Source organism: Myotis davidii, unplaced genomic scaffold, assembly GCF_000327345.1.
Source record: "Myotis davidii unplaced genomic scaffold, ASM32734v1 scaffold32, whole genome shotgun sequence".
In the NCBI taxonomy this organism is placed as follows: Eukaryota; Metazoa; Chordata; class Mammalia; order Chiroptera; family Vespertilionidae; genus Myotis; species Myotis davidii.
The window spans coordinates 3,161,576-3,179,783 of NW_006286587.1; the positions used below are offsets into that span (position 1 = coordinate 3,161,576).

Genomic DNA, 18,208 nt, shown 5'->3' on the forward strand with positions numbered 1-18,208 from the left:
TAAGGGGGGAAGATCAACCAAAGGACTTACATGCAGGCATATAGGCCTAACCAATGGACACGGACAACGGGGGGGAGGGCAAGAGCGGGGGGGGGAGTAGAGGGTAACGTGGGGACAAGGACACATATGTAATTTCTTAATCAATAAAAAATATATTTAAAAAAAAAGAAAAAAAAAAAAATTTTGGGACCAAAAATAATCATTGTATTTTACTTGCCAGCTACGTGGTTTCAGACTATAATGAGAAGCGTCTCTTCTATACCTAGTACTTGCTTTGTGCTTTACATGCACAAATTCTTATTTGTTCACATGCCTAGTTTGGAATGTATTTGATGTTTAATGTAAGTGATTCTAAAAGAAAAGGTAGATGTCACATCAGTGTACTATTTGTTTTCGAAAAGGATTTCTTTTGTTTTACATCGATAACAACACCTTCAGTTGATGGTTGATTTCAAGGCACCTTTGCAGGCAGGCATTCATTGACCTACCTATTTGATCCCTTCCAGAAGATTCCAGAGCAGTGTTTGGTAACATGAGGAGAGAAGGAGGAGCCGCTGATAGCTTGCAGCAGAGGTGTTTGCTGAAACTTCAGGCCTGATTGGCTAATGTAGCATGTGTGAAAAGACAGGACGTTCTTGCTTCTTTGGGCACATTAATCACTCCACTCCTTTCAGACGCAATCAGCTGATGTCTTGGCTCACTCTGCTAGAGCAAATGTTCACAACAGCATGTGACTTGATGTCTTCAAACAAGAAGGGTCTTGCCAGGTCTCTCTGTTGATTTGTTTCCATCCACCTTCTCCTATCTGTGCCTGCTTAGGTCACAGTATGGAGGCTGTGCAGACAGAGGAGAGTGGGAGGTCTTGGTGCTGAGTTCATCCTAGCTTGGTACTTTCTAGGTGGGTTTCCTTGGGCAAGTTACTCTACTTATCTCTGTGTCTGGGTCTGACTGACTGTAAATTAGGGTAATAATTGGATTACCTGTTTCATAGAGCGGTTGCAGATAAAGCTCAGCACAATACCTGGCATGCAATGAACACTTGATAAGTATTCTTATTTTTTTTTAAGATTTTTTATTGACTTTTAGAGAGAGAGGAAGGGAAAGGGGGAGAGAGAGAGAGAGAGAAAGAGAGAGAGAGAGAAATACTGATGTGAGAGCAAGACATTAATTGGCTGCCTCCTGCACACACCCCACCGGAGATCAAACCCACAACCCAGGCATGTGTCCTGACTGGGAATTGAACCCCACAAATTTTAGGTGCAGAGGATGACACCCAACCAACTGAGCCACACCAGCCAGGGCACCTACTCTTATTATTATTATACTAAAGCCCCAATGCACGAAAATTTGTGCAAGAGTAGGCCTTCCTTCCCCTGGCTGCCGGCACTGACTTCCCTCCAGGCATCCAGGACCTGGGCTGGCTTCCCTCTGGCCCCAGCTTTGTCAGGAAAGACATCTGGAATGACGCCTGGAAGACGTCTGGTCTAATTAGCATATTACCCTTTTATTATTATAGACTGTCCATGTTATTCTGAAATTGCTTCTTTCATTCAAACATACATCTTTGAGGTCTTTCAAGTTCTGACTATCATTTTAATAGTTGCATAATATTACATAACTTGGAATACTGCCTCCTCCCAAACCCCTTTCTTCTATCTTCTCTACCTCAGTTGATAATACAACCCAGGTGCCATTCTCATTGGCTCTCTATTTCTCCTTAGTTCCTTTATTCATTCAGTTATTAAGTTCTATTCTCATTTTTCTTCCTAAATATGTTCTTAATCTGCCCCTGCTCCTGACTGGTAGTGCCCTGCCGTGGTTCACAAGCTCATTGGCCAGGGCAGGAACAACTCATTTTTAACAAGAAATGTCCAAACACTGAACCTAATAAGCCACTTTCACAGTCCCCAGAGCTCAGCTAAAGAGTTTGTATATCTCGCTGGCTGGTGGCTCAGTGGTTGAACATCGATCCATGCACCAAGAGATCACAGGTTCGATTCCCAGTCAGGGCACATGCCCAGGTTGTGGGCTCGATCTCCTCTTGCACGAACAGCAGGGGGTATGCGGAAGGCAGCTGATCGATGAGTCTCACCATTGATGTTTCTATTTCTCTCTCCCTCTCCCTTTCTCTCTGAAATTAATACAATACATTTTAAAAATTAATAAAAACATATTAAAAAAAGATTTTGTATATCCAAGTTGCTGACAGCAGCCAGCCTTGTTGTCCTCCCCAGACTTGGCACAGGAAGAGGAGAGGGTGCCAACTAAGACCACAGGGTTTGTCTCTCCAGTTACACAGTGCATGACTGTTCCTTGACTCTCACTTTAAACTCCTGACACCCCATGCCACTGTGGTTGCCCAAGCTGGTTCTTCTGGTGTTCATACTGTCCCCTGGCCATGGCCTGGCCTGCCTTCTGCACAGGGATTGCCTCCTCCAGTAAGCCTCCTACCCCTTTCCAGGCTCCACTCCGTTTTGTCATTGTGTGACATGGTATGTTTCTGTGTTTGGATCACCCCAAACTGAGCAACTTGAAGACACCTGGCCTGGCATGTCAAATAATTGGCTAAATGCATGTATGAGTAGGCCACAGAGGAAAATGCAAATCGCCTATAATCTCACTACCCGGAAATTACACCCCTGGATTAGCTACCAGTAAAATTGATTTGCGATACATTCTTCAGGGTTTGGTTTTTCTAGCTAGAGGTGTATATATTTCACACGCAAGCATCTCACACATGACATTTTATTTTACAGAATCTGGATCAAATCCTATTGTTTTAAAATCCATTTTTTATGGAATAGCTCATGAACAATTTCCCTTCTCATTAAATATTCTTGTAGTCCTTGAATGATTTCATCCTCATCAGGCACATGGGCTGTTTTCCAGCTGGACTTGTTCATGGTTTCTTTCATGATGAGAACATTTGTTTCTCAGGAGGAAGAAAATATGATAAACAAATACTGGGTCTGAAGGACAGACAAGGAAGTAAAGACCGATTATCCTGGTTCTACTGCGCTTTGGCCTTTACGATTCTGGGACTTCAGTCCTTCAAGTCGTGACTGTCTGAGTGGAGGCTTCTCTTTGCAAGGCCTTTTGTGTTGATTGTTTTATTTTTCCCGTGGCAGGACTATGGCAACTCCGCAAGCCACTCCAGACAGCCAGTCAGCGGAGAGCAACTCTCTGGAGCTGCCGTCGGCTTGTGACATAAGAGATTACGTGCTGCGGGAACCCTGCCAGGAGGCCCACAGCGAGGCTGCTAGTTCTGCAGAAGGCCTTTCCGTTCTTTCCTCTTCTGAGGTGGATCCAGGTAAGGAGCAGAGTTTAAAACAAACTAACATTAAAAAAGACAACAAAAACCCCCCCAAAAACCCTAACATATACAGGGACGCAGTAGTTTGTTTCTCTCTCTCTAGGGAATGATGCATTGGCTCAGGTAGAAAAACGTCTCAACAAAACCAGGAGACACTTCAAAGGACAGCCTCCCTGGTGTAACCTCCACAAAAAGCTGTTTCCTGGAAGCTGTTTTGTTTTTTTTTTTGTCTGAGTCCCTTTCTGATCTCCACCCAAATGCATCAGAGGCAGGGAAACAGTTGGTTCCACAGGGAGAGTGGGATTGTGTTTTGGTTTTGTTCTCGTAAAACTTCAGAAAATAGCAGTGTTATGTGTTATAGACAATAGCAATAAGGGCTTTCATATTCCTCATAGGAAGGATACTCTGAATTTAGGTAACAACTTTTCTATAAGCTTCTCTGACTCAGTTTACCCAAAAGTCTGTTATTTAGGCTTAACGATAATTCCTTGACGTAGTGACCATCCCTGGTTGTAAAGCTCACGTCTTGCCCCCATTCATTGCCCAGTTCAGACCTGCAGGTCCACAGACCTGCACTCAGAGCCTGGCTCTGTTCCTCCAGGGAATTCAGTGTGGGCTCTGTTTTTATTTTTATTGACTTTTGGATGCATAAACCACAGGAAAGCAGCTGTTATCATTTCCAGTGTGGTTGGCAATTCTATAAGGGAGAAGCACGTTGAAAGATTTATATTGGAGTATTCGTTAATAATCTAGACATTTCATGCAAAAAAAAAAAAGGTTCTTTTAGAAGTCCTGAGAGAGGTGTAAACATGGAAGGCACGCTCAAGTGCTGAGACAAACATTTTGCAGGTATCAGTGGCGTAGTGCCAGGTCCAACAGTCTGGCTTGAGTTCAGGTTTTGCTTCTTCCTGTGGTTTAACCTTGGGCAAGTCACTTGGCCTCTGTTTTGGTTTCCTCATTTGTAAAATGGAGATGATAACACCTACCTTGTTGTGGAGCGATATCATGAGAATGAATATGTGTGAGGCACGTGCTACGGGCACATGGTGGACTCTTGGAAATCCTACTCTTCATAACCTCACAGCATCTGGGCCCCTCAACCCACTACCACGCTGGCCATGCTCCCTTTACCTGTATGGCACCACCTCCAGGGGGCCCTTCGTGCTGCCTATCCATCACACACTGTTTTCCTGAAGTTCATTCTCCCACCACCTAGATGACTGTTTTATATCGTCTCTTCTCTTTGCAAACCTCCATGACCTCCTCCTTCAGCCTTTCTGACACCTGATTAGCTGATGATCTGGTGAGCTGATTGTTTAAAAAAATATTTTTTTATTAATAATAATAAATATTTTTTTTTATTGATTTCAGAGAGGAAGGGAGAGGGAGAGATAGAAACATCAATGATGAGAGAGAATCACCAATCGCCTGCCTCCTGCATGCCCCCTACTGGGGATCGAGCCCACAACCCGGGCACGTGCCCTTGGTCGGAGTCAAACCTGGGACCCTTTAGTCCACAGGCCGATGCTCTATTCACCGAGCCAAACCACCTCGGGCTGCTTTTTGTTTTATCGAAAAACCAGAAACAATCAGAAGAGAATGACCACACACACACACTGCACATCCACCAGCTCCCTTTCCTCCTGTATCTGGGGCAGACCTAGCCTGTTTTATCCTTCACTTCTGCACTAGATCCTGGCTTCTCTTGCCTACTCAAGGTCATCACTCTGGCAGTCTTCTCTGTCATCCGATCCCTCTACCCGTCATTCTCATGATCATGAAAACACGCTATCATATTTCCCATCTTTAAAAAACATCCACCCTAGCTCTCTCATCATTGATGTTTCCTTCTCTCCCTCTCACTTCCTCTCTGAAATAAATAAAAATATACTTAAAACAACAACTTTGCTCCCATGCGCTGCGGTCCCACTGGGCGCTTGCACCTGCTGCCGGCTCCGGCCCCACTCCCACCCACTGCCGGCGCTGGAGCCAGCCCTGATTGCCCCTCGTGGCTTCTCCATCTCCCCCTGCTTCTGAGGGGCAATTGGGGCCAGCAACCACCTCTCGGATCCGCTGCCGGTGATGGCCCCGCTACCATCCACTGCTGGTGACAAAGCCATCGCTCGCACCCACTGTCAGCGCCCGGCGCTGGTCCCAATCGCTTGGTGCCATCAGCATGTGCAAGTGGCGGCTGCCAGCCCCGATTGCCCCTGAGGGCTTCTCCACGTCCCCCTGCTCCTGGAGGGCGACTGGGGCAGCAGCCGCCGCTTGCACCCTCTGACAGCGCTCGCCCCAATCTCTCCGCGCCATCAGCAGGTACAAGCGGGCTGGTGCTGTCAGTGCATGGGAGCAGTGGCGGTGGGAGTGGGGCTGCTGGCAGAGAGGGAACTGGGGATCAAGACCAGAGGAGCTGGGCAGGAGCACAAAGGATTGCCTGAGACCCACCCCTGTGCCCACCGGTTGGAAATGAGGAAGTAAAACTGCCATTATTTACAGATGACATGATATTGTACATAGAAAACCCTAAAGACTCCAGGCAGGATTTTTTTTTAAAATATATTGATTTCAGAGAGGAAGGGAAAGGGAGAGAGAGACAGAAACATCAATGATGAAAGAGAATCGTTGATTGGTTGCCTCCTGCACACCCCACACTGGGGATCGATCCCGAAACCTGGGCATGTGTCCTGACCAGAATCCAATCGTGACCTTCTGGTTCATAGGTCGATGTTCAACTGCCGAGTCATGCCGGCTGGGCCAGGCAGTCTTTTTGAAGGAGTTGCCTACACTCCTTCATTCTATTTCATCTTATGATTGTTCCTCTTTCCTGGGCACATGACCTCCATCCTCATTACCCACTAGACCAGGGGTCCTCAAACTTTTTAAACAGGGGGCCAGTTCACTGTCCTTCAGACCGTTGGAGGGCCAGACTATAGTTTAAAAAAAAAGCTATGAACAAATTCCTATGCACACTGCACAGATCTTATTTTGAAGTAAAAAAACAAAACGGGAACAAATACAATATTGGTATTTGCATGTGGCCCGCGGGCCGTAGTTTGAGGACCCCTGCACTAGACTAAGCCTTCTCTTGCTCAGATGCCAGTGACTTTCACCAGAAGCCACACCTAATGGACACTTTTCTGCCCTTGTCTGTATGCTCACTGCCACATTACTGTGCATGCCCTGGAGGAGGACATTAGTGGCAAGGGACACGAGGCTTAATAGCACTTTCTAAGAAACTAGTGGGTTGATAAGAACCTGAAAGTATTAGTCAGAAAAAGCTCAGAAGCCTTAGTCATTGGTCATTTCAGCCTCGGTACCCAAAGGTAGGCGAGGCCGGGTTATATTTGTTTAAGTAAATAGAGCTCAGCTGTCCTTAAATGACCAACAAGCCAGCCACTTCTCATGACGTGCTGTTGCCGTACACAGCCTGTCACCCAAGCCAGGGACAGGATTACGAAACTCCCTCCCTCTGCCCATCCTGCTGAGATAAGGCAAACGCCCCACACCCCAAGAAGGTCTTCCTGAAACTCCGTTTCCATCCCTTTCCCCTCAGTGCCTTTGGGATTTCATCATCTACCTCCGCTTTCCTGCCAACTCCAGTCAAAGCTCCTGCGCCTCCTTGTCAGGACTCTGTTATCTGGTGTCAAGGGTGTTTGCTCAAAATATTTAACAAGCAGTTCGGGAGCACTGCAATATTTTAACAAGTGGCAAGGCTGTGCAGGTGCACGCCAGCTGAGCGGAGGACCCTGCTGGTGTCTAACTACTCATTAACACAGGCCTGCCGCTCCTGTTGGGCCTGTTTTGTGCTGACTCAGACCTCAGTGCCCCAGCTGAGCTGCATTGTTCTCCAACTTAAAGTGCGCCCCTTTCTCCCCCGTCTACCCCAGTCCACTCCAGAGACTGCTGAATCGAATCCACCAATTAGTCCTGAGTACGTCGCTGCTGATGTACTTGAACTCCTGCCTCTACAACACTTCTCTCCTTCCTCTTTTGTTCCCGGGCAGAAGGAAAGCATAGAGTAAACAGAATGGAAGCCTCATGTGAAATGGCAGATGGTCTTGGATGAACCTCTCAAAAGCCAGGTCACAAAGGTTTCCTGGGGGGGGGGCAGTCCTGTGTGCATTACGACAGCTTGACAAACTCCGGGTGGCTCTCATGGCGTATCTCATCAGGGCCTTCTGAAACCTTTGTCCTGGAAAGCACCCAAGATACATACTAACACAGGACAAAGGGTTTCTCTGAAGTTGTGCTCTGACATTACAATATGAGGTGGAAAATCTCAGACCTTTCCTCCAACCTGAACTTCTAAGGTCAGTTGTTGGAGAAATTGGTTGCATGTACACAGCAAGTTGAGTGTTAAACCCAATTAAGTCTTTGATGATTAAAGGCTCTCGCTGATAGACAGCTATAGTCTAAAGTAAATAGTACTTTAATGCCTCCTTATTCTTCTTAGGGAATCTGTCAACATCCCAGTCTTCAAAGGCCATTTTATAACCTGCGTATTTAGGCATTTCACCCAAGAAATTTGATATTTAAGAGTTGAGTGAATATGCCTTATGTTCTTTTAATGATCATATGGTATCTATTTGTAATTCTAGAAATTTTTATTTTCATAAGAAATATTAAGCTCTTAAATCCAGGATCTTAAAATAGAATTTGTACAATTCTGGATGTGTTGTCATTTTGAATAGGTGGCAGGATATATTTTAGATAGGGAAATCATGTTAAAGACATTTGTTTTTTAGAAGAAGAAAAAAGAAATAATTCAATAAAAATATATTTCTATGAGCATTCAAAATTCAAGTATGTACAATAAGAAACTTTTTAAATAATGGTTTCAAAATACAATGTGGTAAACAAGAACTAATACCTATAGTACATAAAAACTTGGATAATAAAAGTACAACAAAAATACTTACCAATATATAAAACATCCTGTTTATATCTTAAATCATAATTACATTTAAATCCCCTCATATTTTTTAGCATTAGAAATAAATTTTAAGATAGGAAGGAGAAAATGACTCACTCAGAGGAAAAAAAGGGTGAAATAAAGTAGGTAGAAAATTATTCATTTTAATAATATTTTTAAGTGATTCTTTGAAGATACAAAATAAATTTGTGAATGCACACGGCAGGCAAGCCCTTTGAAAGAACACTTTCTCATTGTAATGGATTGATTCCCTTCTTTAATGAAGAGAGCAATGCTAGTGTTAGGTACAAAGATTGACTTTTTCTCCTTGGGTTTTACTGAATTCTAAAATATGGATAAATTTAAAAGTGAAATAAAATGAAAACAAAACCTCATAAAACAGACAAATTTCATATTAAAGTTTCTTTTACATTGAATTAAAATACATTTTTATAGGTACATTAAAAGATATCACGACCCAGCACCTTCTAAACTGGACCTGAGGTCCTGAGGAAGGGAAGGGAGTGAGGGCCCACATCTCTGAGAAATCATACAGCAGAGCCTGGCACTTCCTGTTATATCTCAGCTGATGGGTTTTGTTCTGTCTCGTTTTTTGGGAAGTCTGAGTATTTTGTAGGACAGTGCATCTCTGCATTTGTCTCCACTTTCCGGATTGAGTTACGTGAGTTCGGCCGCCTAGACTTAATTTTCAGGTCCCAAATGGGATTTTGAACCCTGTGCTTGCTGCTGTTGGAAGGCAGCCATGTGTCCTAATTGTGCGGCTCCAGTAGTGATGGATAAGCCGCTAAGTGTATCTGGTGAAGGTCCATAGACTTCGTGAATGGCATCGCTTCTGGGCCAGGGGTTTTCAAACTGTACTTCAGGCAGCCGTTTAGGGACTACACGGTCGGGATTGGGAGGAAGTACTGAACTTATGGGGGCCCTGGACTCCCCACTCCTGCTCATCCATGTCAGCGTATTTACTGTGTGGGCTTCCAGATAAGCATTCACTGAAAGAAAGGATGTCAGGGCCAAAAAGAGTTTGAAAACCACCCAGCTCCCCTCATTGTCTCATTTTCCACAAAGGGAAGTGGAACCCCAGGATAATGAAGGAAGTCATCAAGGTCACAGAGTAACCCGGCAACTCCTGTTTCTTTGGTGACCCTCTGTACAGACTTCTCCTAACGGTGACTTTTCTGTCCCTTTAAAAATATACAGATATTTCTCTATTTAGGCTGCTAAATCGTAGATAACAGGAAACAGCCACTAGAGATGATAATAGTTGAAGAGAATTCTTTTTCAAGGCTCAACAATGCTGTTTGCCAACCGTGACGTCTCTCGTCTCTCCTCACTTTTGAGTTTCAAGGACATGTGCTGTGGGAAAAGAGACTTGTTTACGTCTGTATTTCGCTCCGTCACAGTTTTAAAAAGAAATCCCAGCTGAGTTGAAAAGCAGGCCGTGTTCCTGCTGCGGCCACACCTCCAGGCATTTATCTCCCCAGTTCAGGTGTCCAGCAATGCCCGCTGGTCTGACCCGATAGCTCCTCAGGGGCTTCCCCAAGTGGACATTCACTCATGACCTGCCACTCAGCCGTGTCTTCTTAAAATATGGGGAAACAGCTTGATTAAAGTCGGTAAACACACGCCGTCAGTAGTATCCTTCACTGTTATATATTTACAGGACAAACAAGACAGACATTGCGCTATGCATTTTATATATCTACACGGTTCCTTCTAATTCTCACCTCTGCCCTCAAGAAATAAATACTATTGTAATCGCCATGTGACCTATGAGGAAATAAAGCTTTAGAGTGAGGTGAGGCATTAATGTGTTATCTAAGGAATGGTGGAATGTTGAGGCTCAAATCTGGGTCAGGCTGACTTCAAAGGCAGAACTTGAAAGAAATTTCAAACATCCAGGAATGAGTAAGTACTAAGCAGTATTAAGTCTTAAATATTTACCGCTACCTCCCCCGGTCTCTGCGAGCTTCTTTCTACTCCCTCAGAATACCTTCAATATCAGCACCCTCTCAGGGGTGACCAGGCCTCGGGTTCATTTGACCAGCGTTGTGTCCACTGTCCACTGTGTTTCCCTTACAACCTCTCCTGTTCCCATTGTTGAAGACACTCTACCTACCTGCAGGCTAGTCAGAGAGAAGGCATTGCCTTCTCAGTTAAATTTTTCACACCAGCTTCTTATGTTAAAACCAAAGGGAAAAACCCCACAAAAAACAAGGGAAGAAAACAAGTTGGGAATTTTAACTCTGTTTGCTGGAATGAATGAAACCCTTGATAACTTTTTCTATCCAGAAGAAATGTTCTCATCTGGCCTGGGAACTCTTCTTATTCTTGGCTCTTTGCCATTTGAGGTTGTAAATCATGCTTTTTGTCTGTTGAGTGGCTGCCCGTAACAGACCAGCAAGATCCCTGAAATTTTTGATAGAGCTGGGTTTTGCTAACATGCTTGATGTTAGAAAAACCCAGGTTATTGAAGCATAACTTTAAAATATATATACTTGGGCACGTGCCCCGACCGGGAATCAAACCTCAACCTCCCAGTTCGTAGGTCGATGCTCAACCACTGAGCCACGCTGGCTGGGTGAAGCATAACTTTTAAGGGTAAATGCTTTTTAATTAATTCCTCTTTGCCTGTCAGGGTTCGTGTTTTGTTCTCTGTCTTGTCTAATCACAATGTCTGCAGCTGCTGCCTTCTAAACCTAGACCCTCACATGTGAGTAGAGAATAAGGGTACAGTGCCTGGCACATAGCAGATGCTCAGCAAAGGCTGGTTGAATGAATAAATAAAAAATACATATTAGTGAAATTGTGATATGATTTTAAAATAGACATAAGGTATCACAGTACCTTGATTGCCACTTTATAACTTGATCATATTTAAGCTATGATTGATCTTATGTGTATTATAGGATGAGAAAGTTTCTAAGTTAAATAGAATATACTCTTACATAAGCCCTGCAAATTTGTTCAACTCAATGGCAAAGTCTTCAGGCTGGCTTGAACTGGTCTCTAAAGGCCCCTTATTAAAGTACGTAAGTAAGTAAATAAATAAATAACCAGCAGAGAAATGAACATCTGTGAGGAGACAAAATGCCACTGAGAGTTGAAAATTATCACTACATTTCTCCATCATGAAGAAAGCATGTTACTAGCGGGGATGCTTCTTTAATTTATTTATTCAGCAAACATCTCTCTAATTACAGTGTGAGAGTTTATGGCTGTAAGGACACCTAAGACTTCTTTTTTTAAAGCAATTTTCTTAAGAAAACTGTATTCCTATCACATTCTATAGTGTACAAGATTTTTTCTGCTTACAAAATAATGCAATTGAGTGGAACATTTAAATAAATTTTAAAAACAAAGAACCACAGGTACTGAGTCCCATCCTATATAATAAAAGCCTAATATGCAAACAAGTTCTTTGGTTGATCTCTCGATCTCTTCCCACTCACCTCCCTGCCCAGAACTATTTAATGGCCCCATTTCCACATTGCAGCCAGGAGGTGCAATCCTTTCAGTGGCCTGGAGAGGGGACAATTGGAAATAGTTCTCAGATAGCTTTACTGACTCCCTCAAAGGCCTGGCTACAGGGGATCTGATGGAAGGGAAAAGCCACAGCTTGAAGTGAGCACAGGGAAGAACTGTGGAGGGTGGGAGCTGCTGCTGGAGATATGCAGAACAGGAGGGATGCTGTTCAAAAAACAGTTATTTAGCCTGGTCCTTGTGGCTCAGTGGTTGAGTGTCTACCCATGAATCAAAAGGTCACTGGTTTGATTCCCGGCCAGGGCACGTGACTGGTGATTGATGTTTCTAGCTCTCTATCCCTCTCCCTTCTTCTCTCTCTAAAAAAAATCAATAAAAACGTATATTTTAAAAAATATATTTTATTGATTTTTTACAGAGAGAAACTGGGAGGGAGAGGGATAGAGAGCGATAAGAGAGAAACATCGATCAGCTGCCTCCTGCACATCTCCCACTGGAGATGTGCGTGCAACGCTGCCCCCAGCTCACGGGCCCCAGGCCAGCCAAAGTGGGTGCCATGGGGGCCCCCGGATTGCCCCACTGGTTGACCCACAGATTGGCCCTGATCACTGGCCAGTCCTAGGGACCCTACCCATGCATGATTTCGTGCACTGGGCCTCTAGTTTCTTTATAATATATTTAGTAATTATGTCCAGAATTTTTTTTTTACAAAGAACTCTTGGAAAATACTAGGGAATACTAGGAATTAAAAAATGGGGAAGTTACCCATGAGCCAATGACATGTTAGAAATAGAGTTTGGGAAAAAATGGGTTAAAATAATATCCCATGTTTTTAGGTAGTACCTACACAGCTGCTCTGGGTCTAGAGCTGAGATGTGTCTGGCAATCTCTTGCTATTGGGCAGAGTGTGAGTCTACTGCCCTCTGGTGGCTACTTTTTAAACATATTCTTGAGCCTTACCAAGAAAAAGAATTTAAATGTAACATGTCTTAAGTCTTTGTAATTCATTCTTTGCAGATCTTTGTGCCTACTAGGAATCAGACTAAAAGTTATTGGAGCCTATTTTACTCTTTTGAAATCTGAGAAGCTAACTTGCCTTGAGGCCAGCAATGTTAGGTCTACTTACTGGACATGCATTCTGTAACCTGAGGACCCCTTTTCATTTATCTGGCTAGATTGATTGCAGGCTAATGCAGACATAAAGAACGATGTCTGGTTTTTCTCTGCCCATTTGCCAAGTGAAAGTTGTGCTTTTAAAAAAAGAAACAAAACAAAGATAAGACCAAAGGGTTTAAATTTACTTTATCTGATAAAATTATAGTCGCTTTAAAGGGTAATGAAAATTTTAAAATCTTTTGGGATTTCGAACCTAACAAGATGGAGCAGCCCTATTTCTCTCTGCTTCTCCCTGCTAAGTACAACTGTAAGCCCCAGAAACACAACAGGCAACTAAATGGGAACATTTTGCAGGGGTAAGAAGATGAGTTGGTTTGGGGCTCCAGACTGAAGGAACAACATCAATGGAATAAGGTGCCCAGGACCTCATGCATCCTGACCTGAAGTCTAGCAACAAGAAGGGGCCCAGGAAGGAGTCATTTCTTCCCGGGATTGACCTGTTGTCCGTCCAACATCACGAGGCTAGCTTAGCACCCAGAAAGAGGGAATTGATAAAAGACCCACCACAGGAAGTGGCCACAGGAAGTGGCCTGAGGCTTACATCCCCTGCTAAGCCAGACTTTGGCAGCCAGAAGGCACAAGCAAGGGGCTTCTGCCAATGCATGAACAGTGACTGGAAAGTGCCTTTGTGCCGGTGCGCCTGCAACTGCCCTCCCCCACGCACATTCTCTGGGGACACTGAAAAGGGGATCCCACCTAAACAAGCAGCTCAGCCTGGGAAGCCTCTTCCTCCTCCCTCCCCCCGGGAGGCCCGAGCTCTCCCTCCTCCACCATGAGACACCCATGTAAAAGACCAAAATTCTCCAAATGTAATAGTCTCTAAACATAATAGACAAAATGCTCAGGATACAATCAAAGATCACCGCTCTTGACACCAAGACCTGAAGATCACAACTCAAGTGAAAAAGCAGTCAGAGACATCAACACGATGAATCAGATGTTGGAATCATCTGACAAGTATTTTAAAGCAGCCACCATGAAAATGCTTCAGCAATCAATTCCAAATTCTCTTGAAACAAGTGAAAAAATGGAAAGACCTCAGCGAAGAAATACAACTTATAAAAAGAAGCGAATGGAAATGATAGAATTAAAAATTTGATAAATGTTAAATTATTCTTCAGGTTAAATTCCTACTCATACTCATTGCCTAGAACTATTTATTATTGTTTTTACTATTCTTTTATTTTAAATTTCTTTTTGTTATCCTCACCTGAGGATATTTTTCCATTGGTTTTTATTTTTTTTATTTTTAAAATCTTTATTGTTGAAAATATTTCATATGCCCCCCTTTTCCAAAGCAATCTATAGATTAAATGCACTCCCCATTAAAACACCAATGGCATATTTCACAGACCTAGAACAAACTCTCCAAAAATTTATATGGAATAAAAAAGACCCTGAATAGTCACAACAATCTTGAGAAAGAAGAGCAAAGTTGGAGGGATCACAATACCAGATATCAATCTATATTAAAATACCACTGTGCTCAGAACTGCCTGGTATTGGCAAAAGAACAGATATATAGACCAATAGAGCAGAACAGAGAATCCAGAAATTGACCCAAGCCATTATGCTCAATTAACATTTGACAAAGGAGGCAAGAGCATACAATGGAATCAAGGCAATCTCTTCAATAAATGGTGCTGGGAAATTTGATCAGATAGATTTTTTAAATCTATAAAACAATGGTCCTACCTCTGAAAGAATGTTCTACCAGATACCACCTCTACTGTTACAAGTGGCCTATGTTTGGGGGTGCCTAATTTGGGCCAAACTCTATAAAATTAATTTTTTTCCTTTTTTTTTTCTGGGAGGCAGAGAAGACTGATTCTGTCTTTTTTAAAAATATATTTTATTGATTTTTTACAGAGAGAAACTGGGAGGGAGAGGGATAGAGAGCTAGAAACATCGATGAGAGAAACATCGATTCAGCTGTCTCCTGCATGCCCCCTACTGGGGATGTGCCCGCAACACAGGTACATGCCCTTGACCGGAATCAAACCTGCGACCCTTCAGTCCGCAGGCTGATGCTCTATCCGCTGAGCCAAACCAGCTAGGGCAATAAAAACGTATTTTAAAAAATAAAAATATAATGTTCTGGAGAATAAAGGTTTAAAAAACAACAAAAAACCAACAACAGTAATTTATTAGAGTACTGTAATAGGAATAGCCTGGTAAATTGACACCCAGGTATATCCCAGATATGGAAGAATTAGAAGTGCTCTATTTTAAAATTTAGAAATTTTTGATGTTTAAAAAATTGTTAATGTGCTGTGAAAAATTATATAAATTCTTCCCTATAGTCTTGTGTTCAAAATCATTGTGCCTACTACAGTGCCTGTTACATATGTGCTCAGTAAATACTCACTAAATTGAATGATAGCTCTAATCTTACTGTAGGAAAAAGCAAACACTTTTTTAAAAAATTATCATCATCATCATCATCATCATCAACCTGTTATCCTATTTCAGAGTTAAGGTTGGTTTTGGAAACAGATCAGTGTCCTGATCCCTTGTGAGGTCACTTTAAGGAAGTTTTCTGCCCAACAAGTTGGCGACATCCAAATAAAAGGCTTGGGAATTAGTTCATGACTTTCTGATTTTTAGCAGAGTCCTCGTTTTCCTTTGCAACTTCCTTGGCCCACACCCACCATCCTGCCCCTCTCACCTTCTTAGCTTTGTGAAAAGATGTCCCTGCTCCTCCAGACCCAGCTTTCCTGTCCTATCGGGACTCTGCAGATACTAGAAGTGAGAAGCGGGCTCTGGAATCAGACCCATCTGAGTTAACATCTGCCATGTACTTCTTCTATCACTTCGTGCAAGTTACTTCATCTTTTTGGGCCTTGTTTTCCTCATTTGCAAAATTTGAATAATGCTGGTACCTACATCATAAGGCATTGTGGTGAGCATTAAATGAAGTGATGCTTGGAACATTCTTAGGATGGTGGGGGCACTTTGTGAGTACCTGATCTATGGTATGAGTTACACTGTTGCCATCAGCACCACCAGCCCTCCAATCTCCAACCACACCCAGCTCCACGACTTCTCCCAGGAGGAGTCTCCGTGTCTCTGCCCAGCTTTGCCGACCAGGATGGTGGTCTCTTTGACATTAGTTTGTTTTGTCATTTCCCAATACTCCAGAGTCCCAGGATGCCATTTTTAGGGCTGGCTTAGTCTCAGGTTATTTCTAGCTTTTAACCCACATAGCTTCAAACAGTCATTTACTAGCTCTGTGCCCTGGTTTCTTTCTCTGTGAAACAGGAATAATACCTTTTTCTTCCTAATTTCCAGGGATTGGGGTTTTTTTTTCTTCCTTGTTTTTCTTCCTTGATTTTATCTTTTTTTATGCTGTCTCAGAGGGAGGCAACTGGTGGGGGGGCGGGCAGCGGGGCCGCTGGCAAGTGGGTGACAGCGAGGGGCGGGGGCTGGCCAGCAAGCGGGCCAGTGCTGCCCCCCCGATCGCCCTGCCAGTCGCCCCACAGATGGACCCTGATCGCCAGCCAGGCCTAGGGACTCTATCCATGCATGAATTTCATGCATTGGCCCTCTAATAAGTAAAATAAAGAGTAGCTGTGAAAGAAGTTCAAAGCATCATACAAACAAAAGACATTTTTAGCTGTGTGTTATCAGTAGCAGATATTGGAAAGTCCCCTCTGTCATTATGTCTGTTGAATTTAGAAATGTTCAAATTGTTGTAGACTTTGTGATATCTCCAGAAAGTGGGATATAAGAAAAATATGGAGGAGGTAAACTTGTGTGGATCCTTTGAAGAGAGAAGTTCTGAAATAGCTAAGCAGCAAAGCTAAGAATATACTTTTAACACATGTGGCCACAAGTTCTTAAATGCAAGAATTAGCATAGAGGTCATAACACATCTCTCAGCCTCAGCAAGTGCTCACTACAAATGTCACACACAAAAGTGGTTGCAAAGGGAGTAGGGAGTCATTTACAAATTAGCCGGTATTTACTGAATGTTTACTTGGCCTTTCTCCAGGTAATCCTTGAATAAACCTAGGGAGCCATTCTGTATTATCCCCATTTTACAGCAGAGAAAACAGGCCCAGCGAGGTTATTTAAGCAAGGTTACGGTGGATCTTCTAGACAATCTAACTCCAGAGCTTTGTCAGTGGCCACCGTAGTCAATACTGCGCCTTAACCCAGTGGGTCCTCCCAGCCACAGCCTGGTAAAGCCCACTGCTTCCCCAGGTTTCTCCTAATGCTTACGCCATGGGATTCTCTGTCACGCACTACAGGGCCAGGGCCAGGACAAAACAATAGGGGTTACATTTAGCTCTGGCTCCTATGTGGCTTGTTTGCCAGCCCTGGCCTTCCCTTATCGCTGTCCTGGGTTTATTCTCCCCCTCCTTGGCGTACACCTGATTAGCCCACAACACTCAAAACTCAAGAGGGACTGTATTTCAATAGGTCATTGTTGAAGGGGTGGGAAGTATTGGTGATGGTCCCTTTTTTTAACTGAGATAATATTGGTTAATAACATTGTGTAAATTTCAGGTGTACATCATTGTAAGTTGATATCTGTATAAGCCCTTGTGTTCTCACCGCCCAGTCTAGTTTCCTTTGTCATCTTATATTTGAACCCCATTTGCCCTCCCCCATCCCTTTTCCTTCTCGTAACCACCATTCTGATGTCTGTACCTGTGAGTTTGTTTGTTTAGTTTTGTCAGTTCGCTTGTTACTTTTTTGTTTCATATTCCATATATGAGTGAAATCATACGGTTTTTGTCCTTTCTGTCTGGCTTATTTCACTTAGCATGATACCATCAAGGTAATGAAAGTTTACATTGTTGCAAAAGGCAGTATTTCATCTTTTTGTGTGGCTGTTTCGATAGGACATTCCTGAAGGCCCAAAGGCATTCGCTCACCTTGTTTGATTGCAGATCCCTTTGAGAATCTGGTAGAGAGAATGAAAACTGTCCCCAGAAAAAAAGGGGAAGGTGTGAATATAGTGTGAGGTTTCAGGGACGCCCTCCCCCTGTATCCTAGGCCTGAATTTAACATTTGAAGGAATAGAACAAGAGCGACACGAGGAGGTGATAGTGGGCTTGCTCTTTAGGGGCTGGGCACCTGTCTCCTGCCTCCGTATCCAAAGAGGAAGCAGCCTGCTCTTATAGCTGGATCTTTAAACTAATGCCTAACACTATAGAGCAAGAAACAAAGAATCTCGCTACCACCCCGTCTCCCGTATGTTTCTTATGTGACTTTCACCTCCAGGCCAGTTCTGTTGGTTCAGTGTCTGCCACATCCTTTCATCTTTCACTATCACAGAGTGACCTGTGACTGTGCAA

At 43.4% G+C, this 18,208-nt stretch overlaps 1 protein-coding gene across 3 annotated transcripts in view; it reads left to right on the forward strand.

Annotated features, from left to right (window-relative positions):
* The window catches only part of LOC102772273 (chromosome unknown open reading frame, human C20orf196), a 70,480-nt gene that overhangs the window by 6,142 nt on the left and 46,130 nt on the right, over nucleotides 1-18,208 (forward strand). For 2 of the 3 annotated variants that reach the window (XR_435364.2, XM_006758067.2), the window contains exon 2: nucleotides 3,129-3,310. Coding sequence is in view for 2 of the 3 variants with exons in the window: in XM_006758067.2 (XP_006758130.1) it covers nucleotides 3,133-3,310 (178 nt within the window). In the remaining variant the exon portion in view is untranslated. Of the gene's footprint in view, nucleotides 1-3,128; nucleotides 3,311-13,196; nucleotides 13,670-18,208 lie in introns of those variants that run through there. The other variant, XM_015560265.1, reaches the window with a different exon arrangement.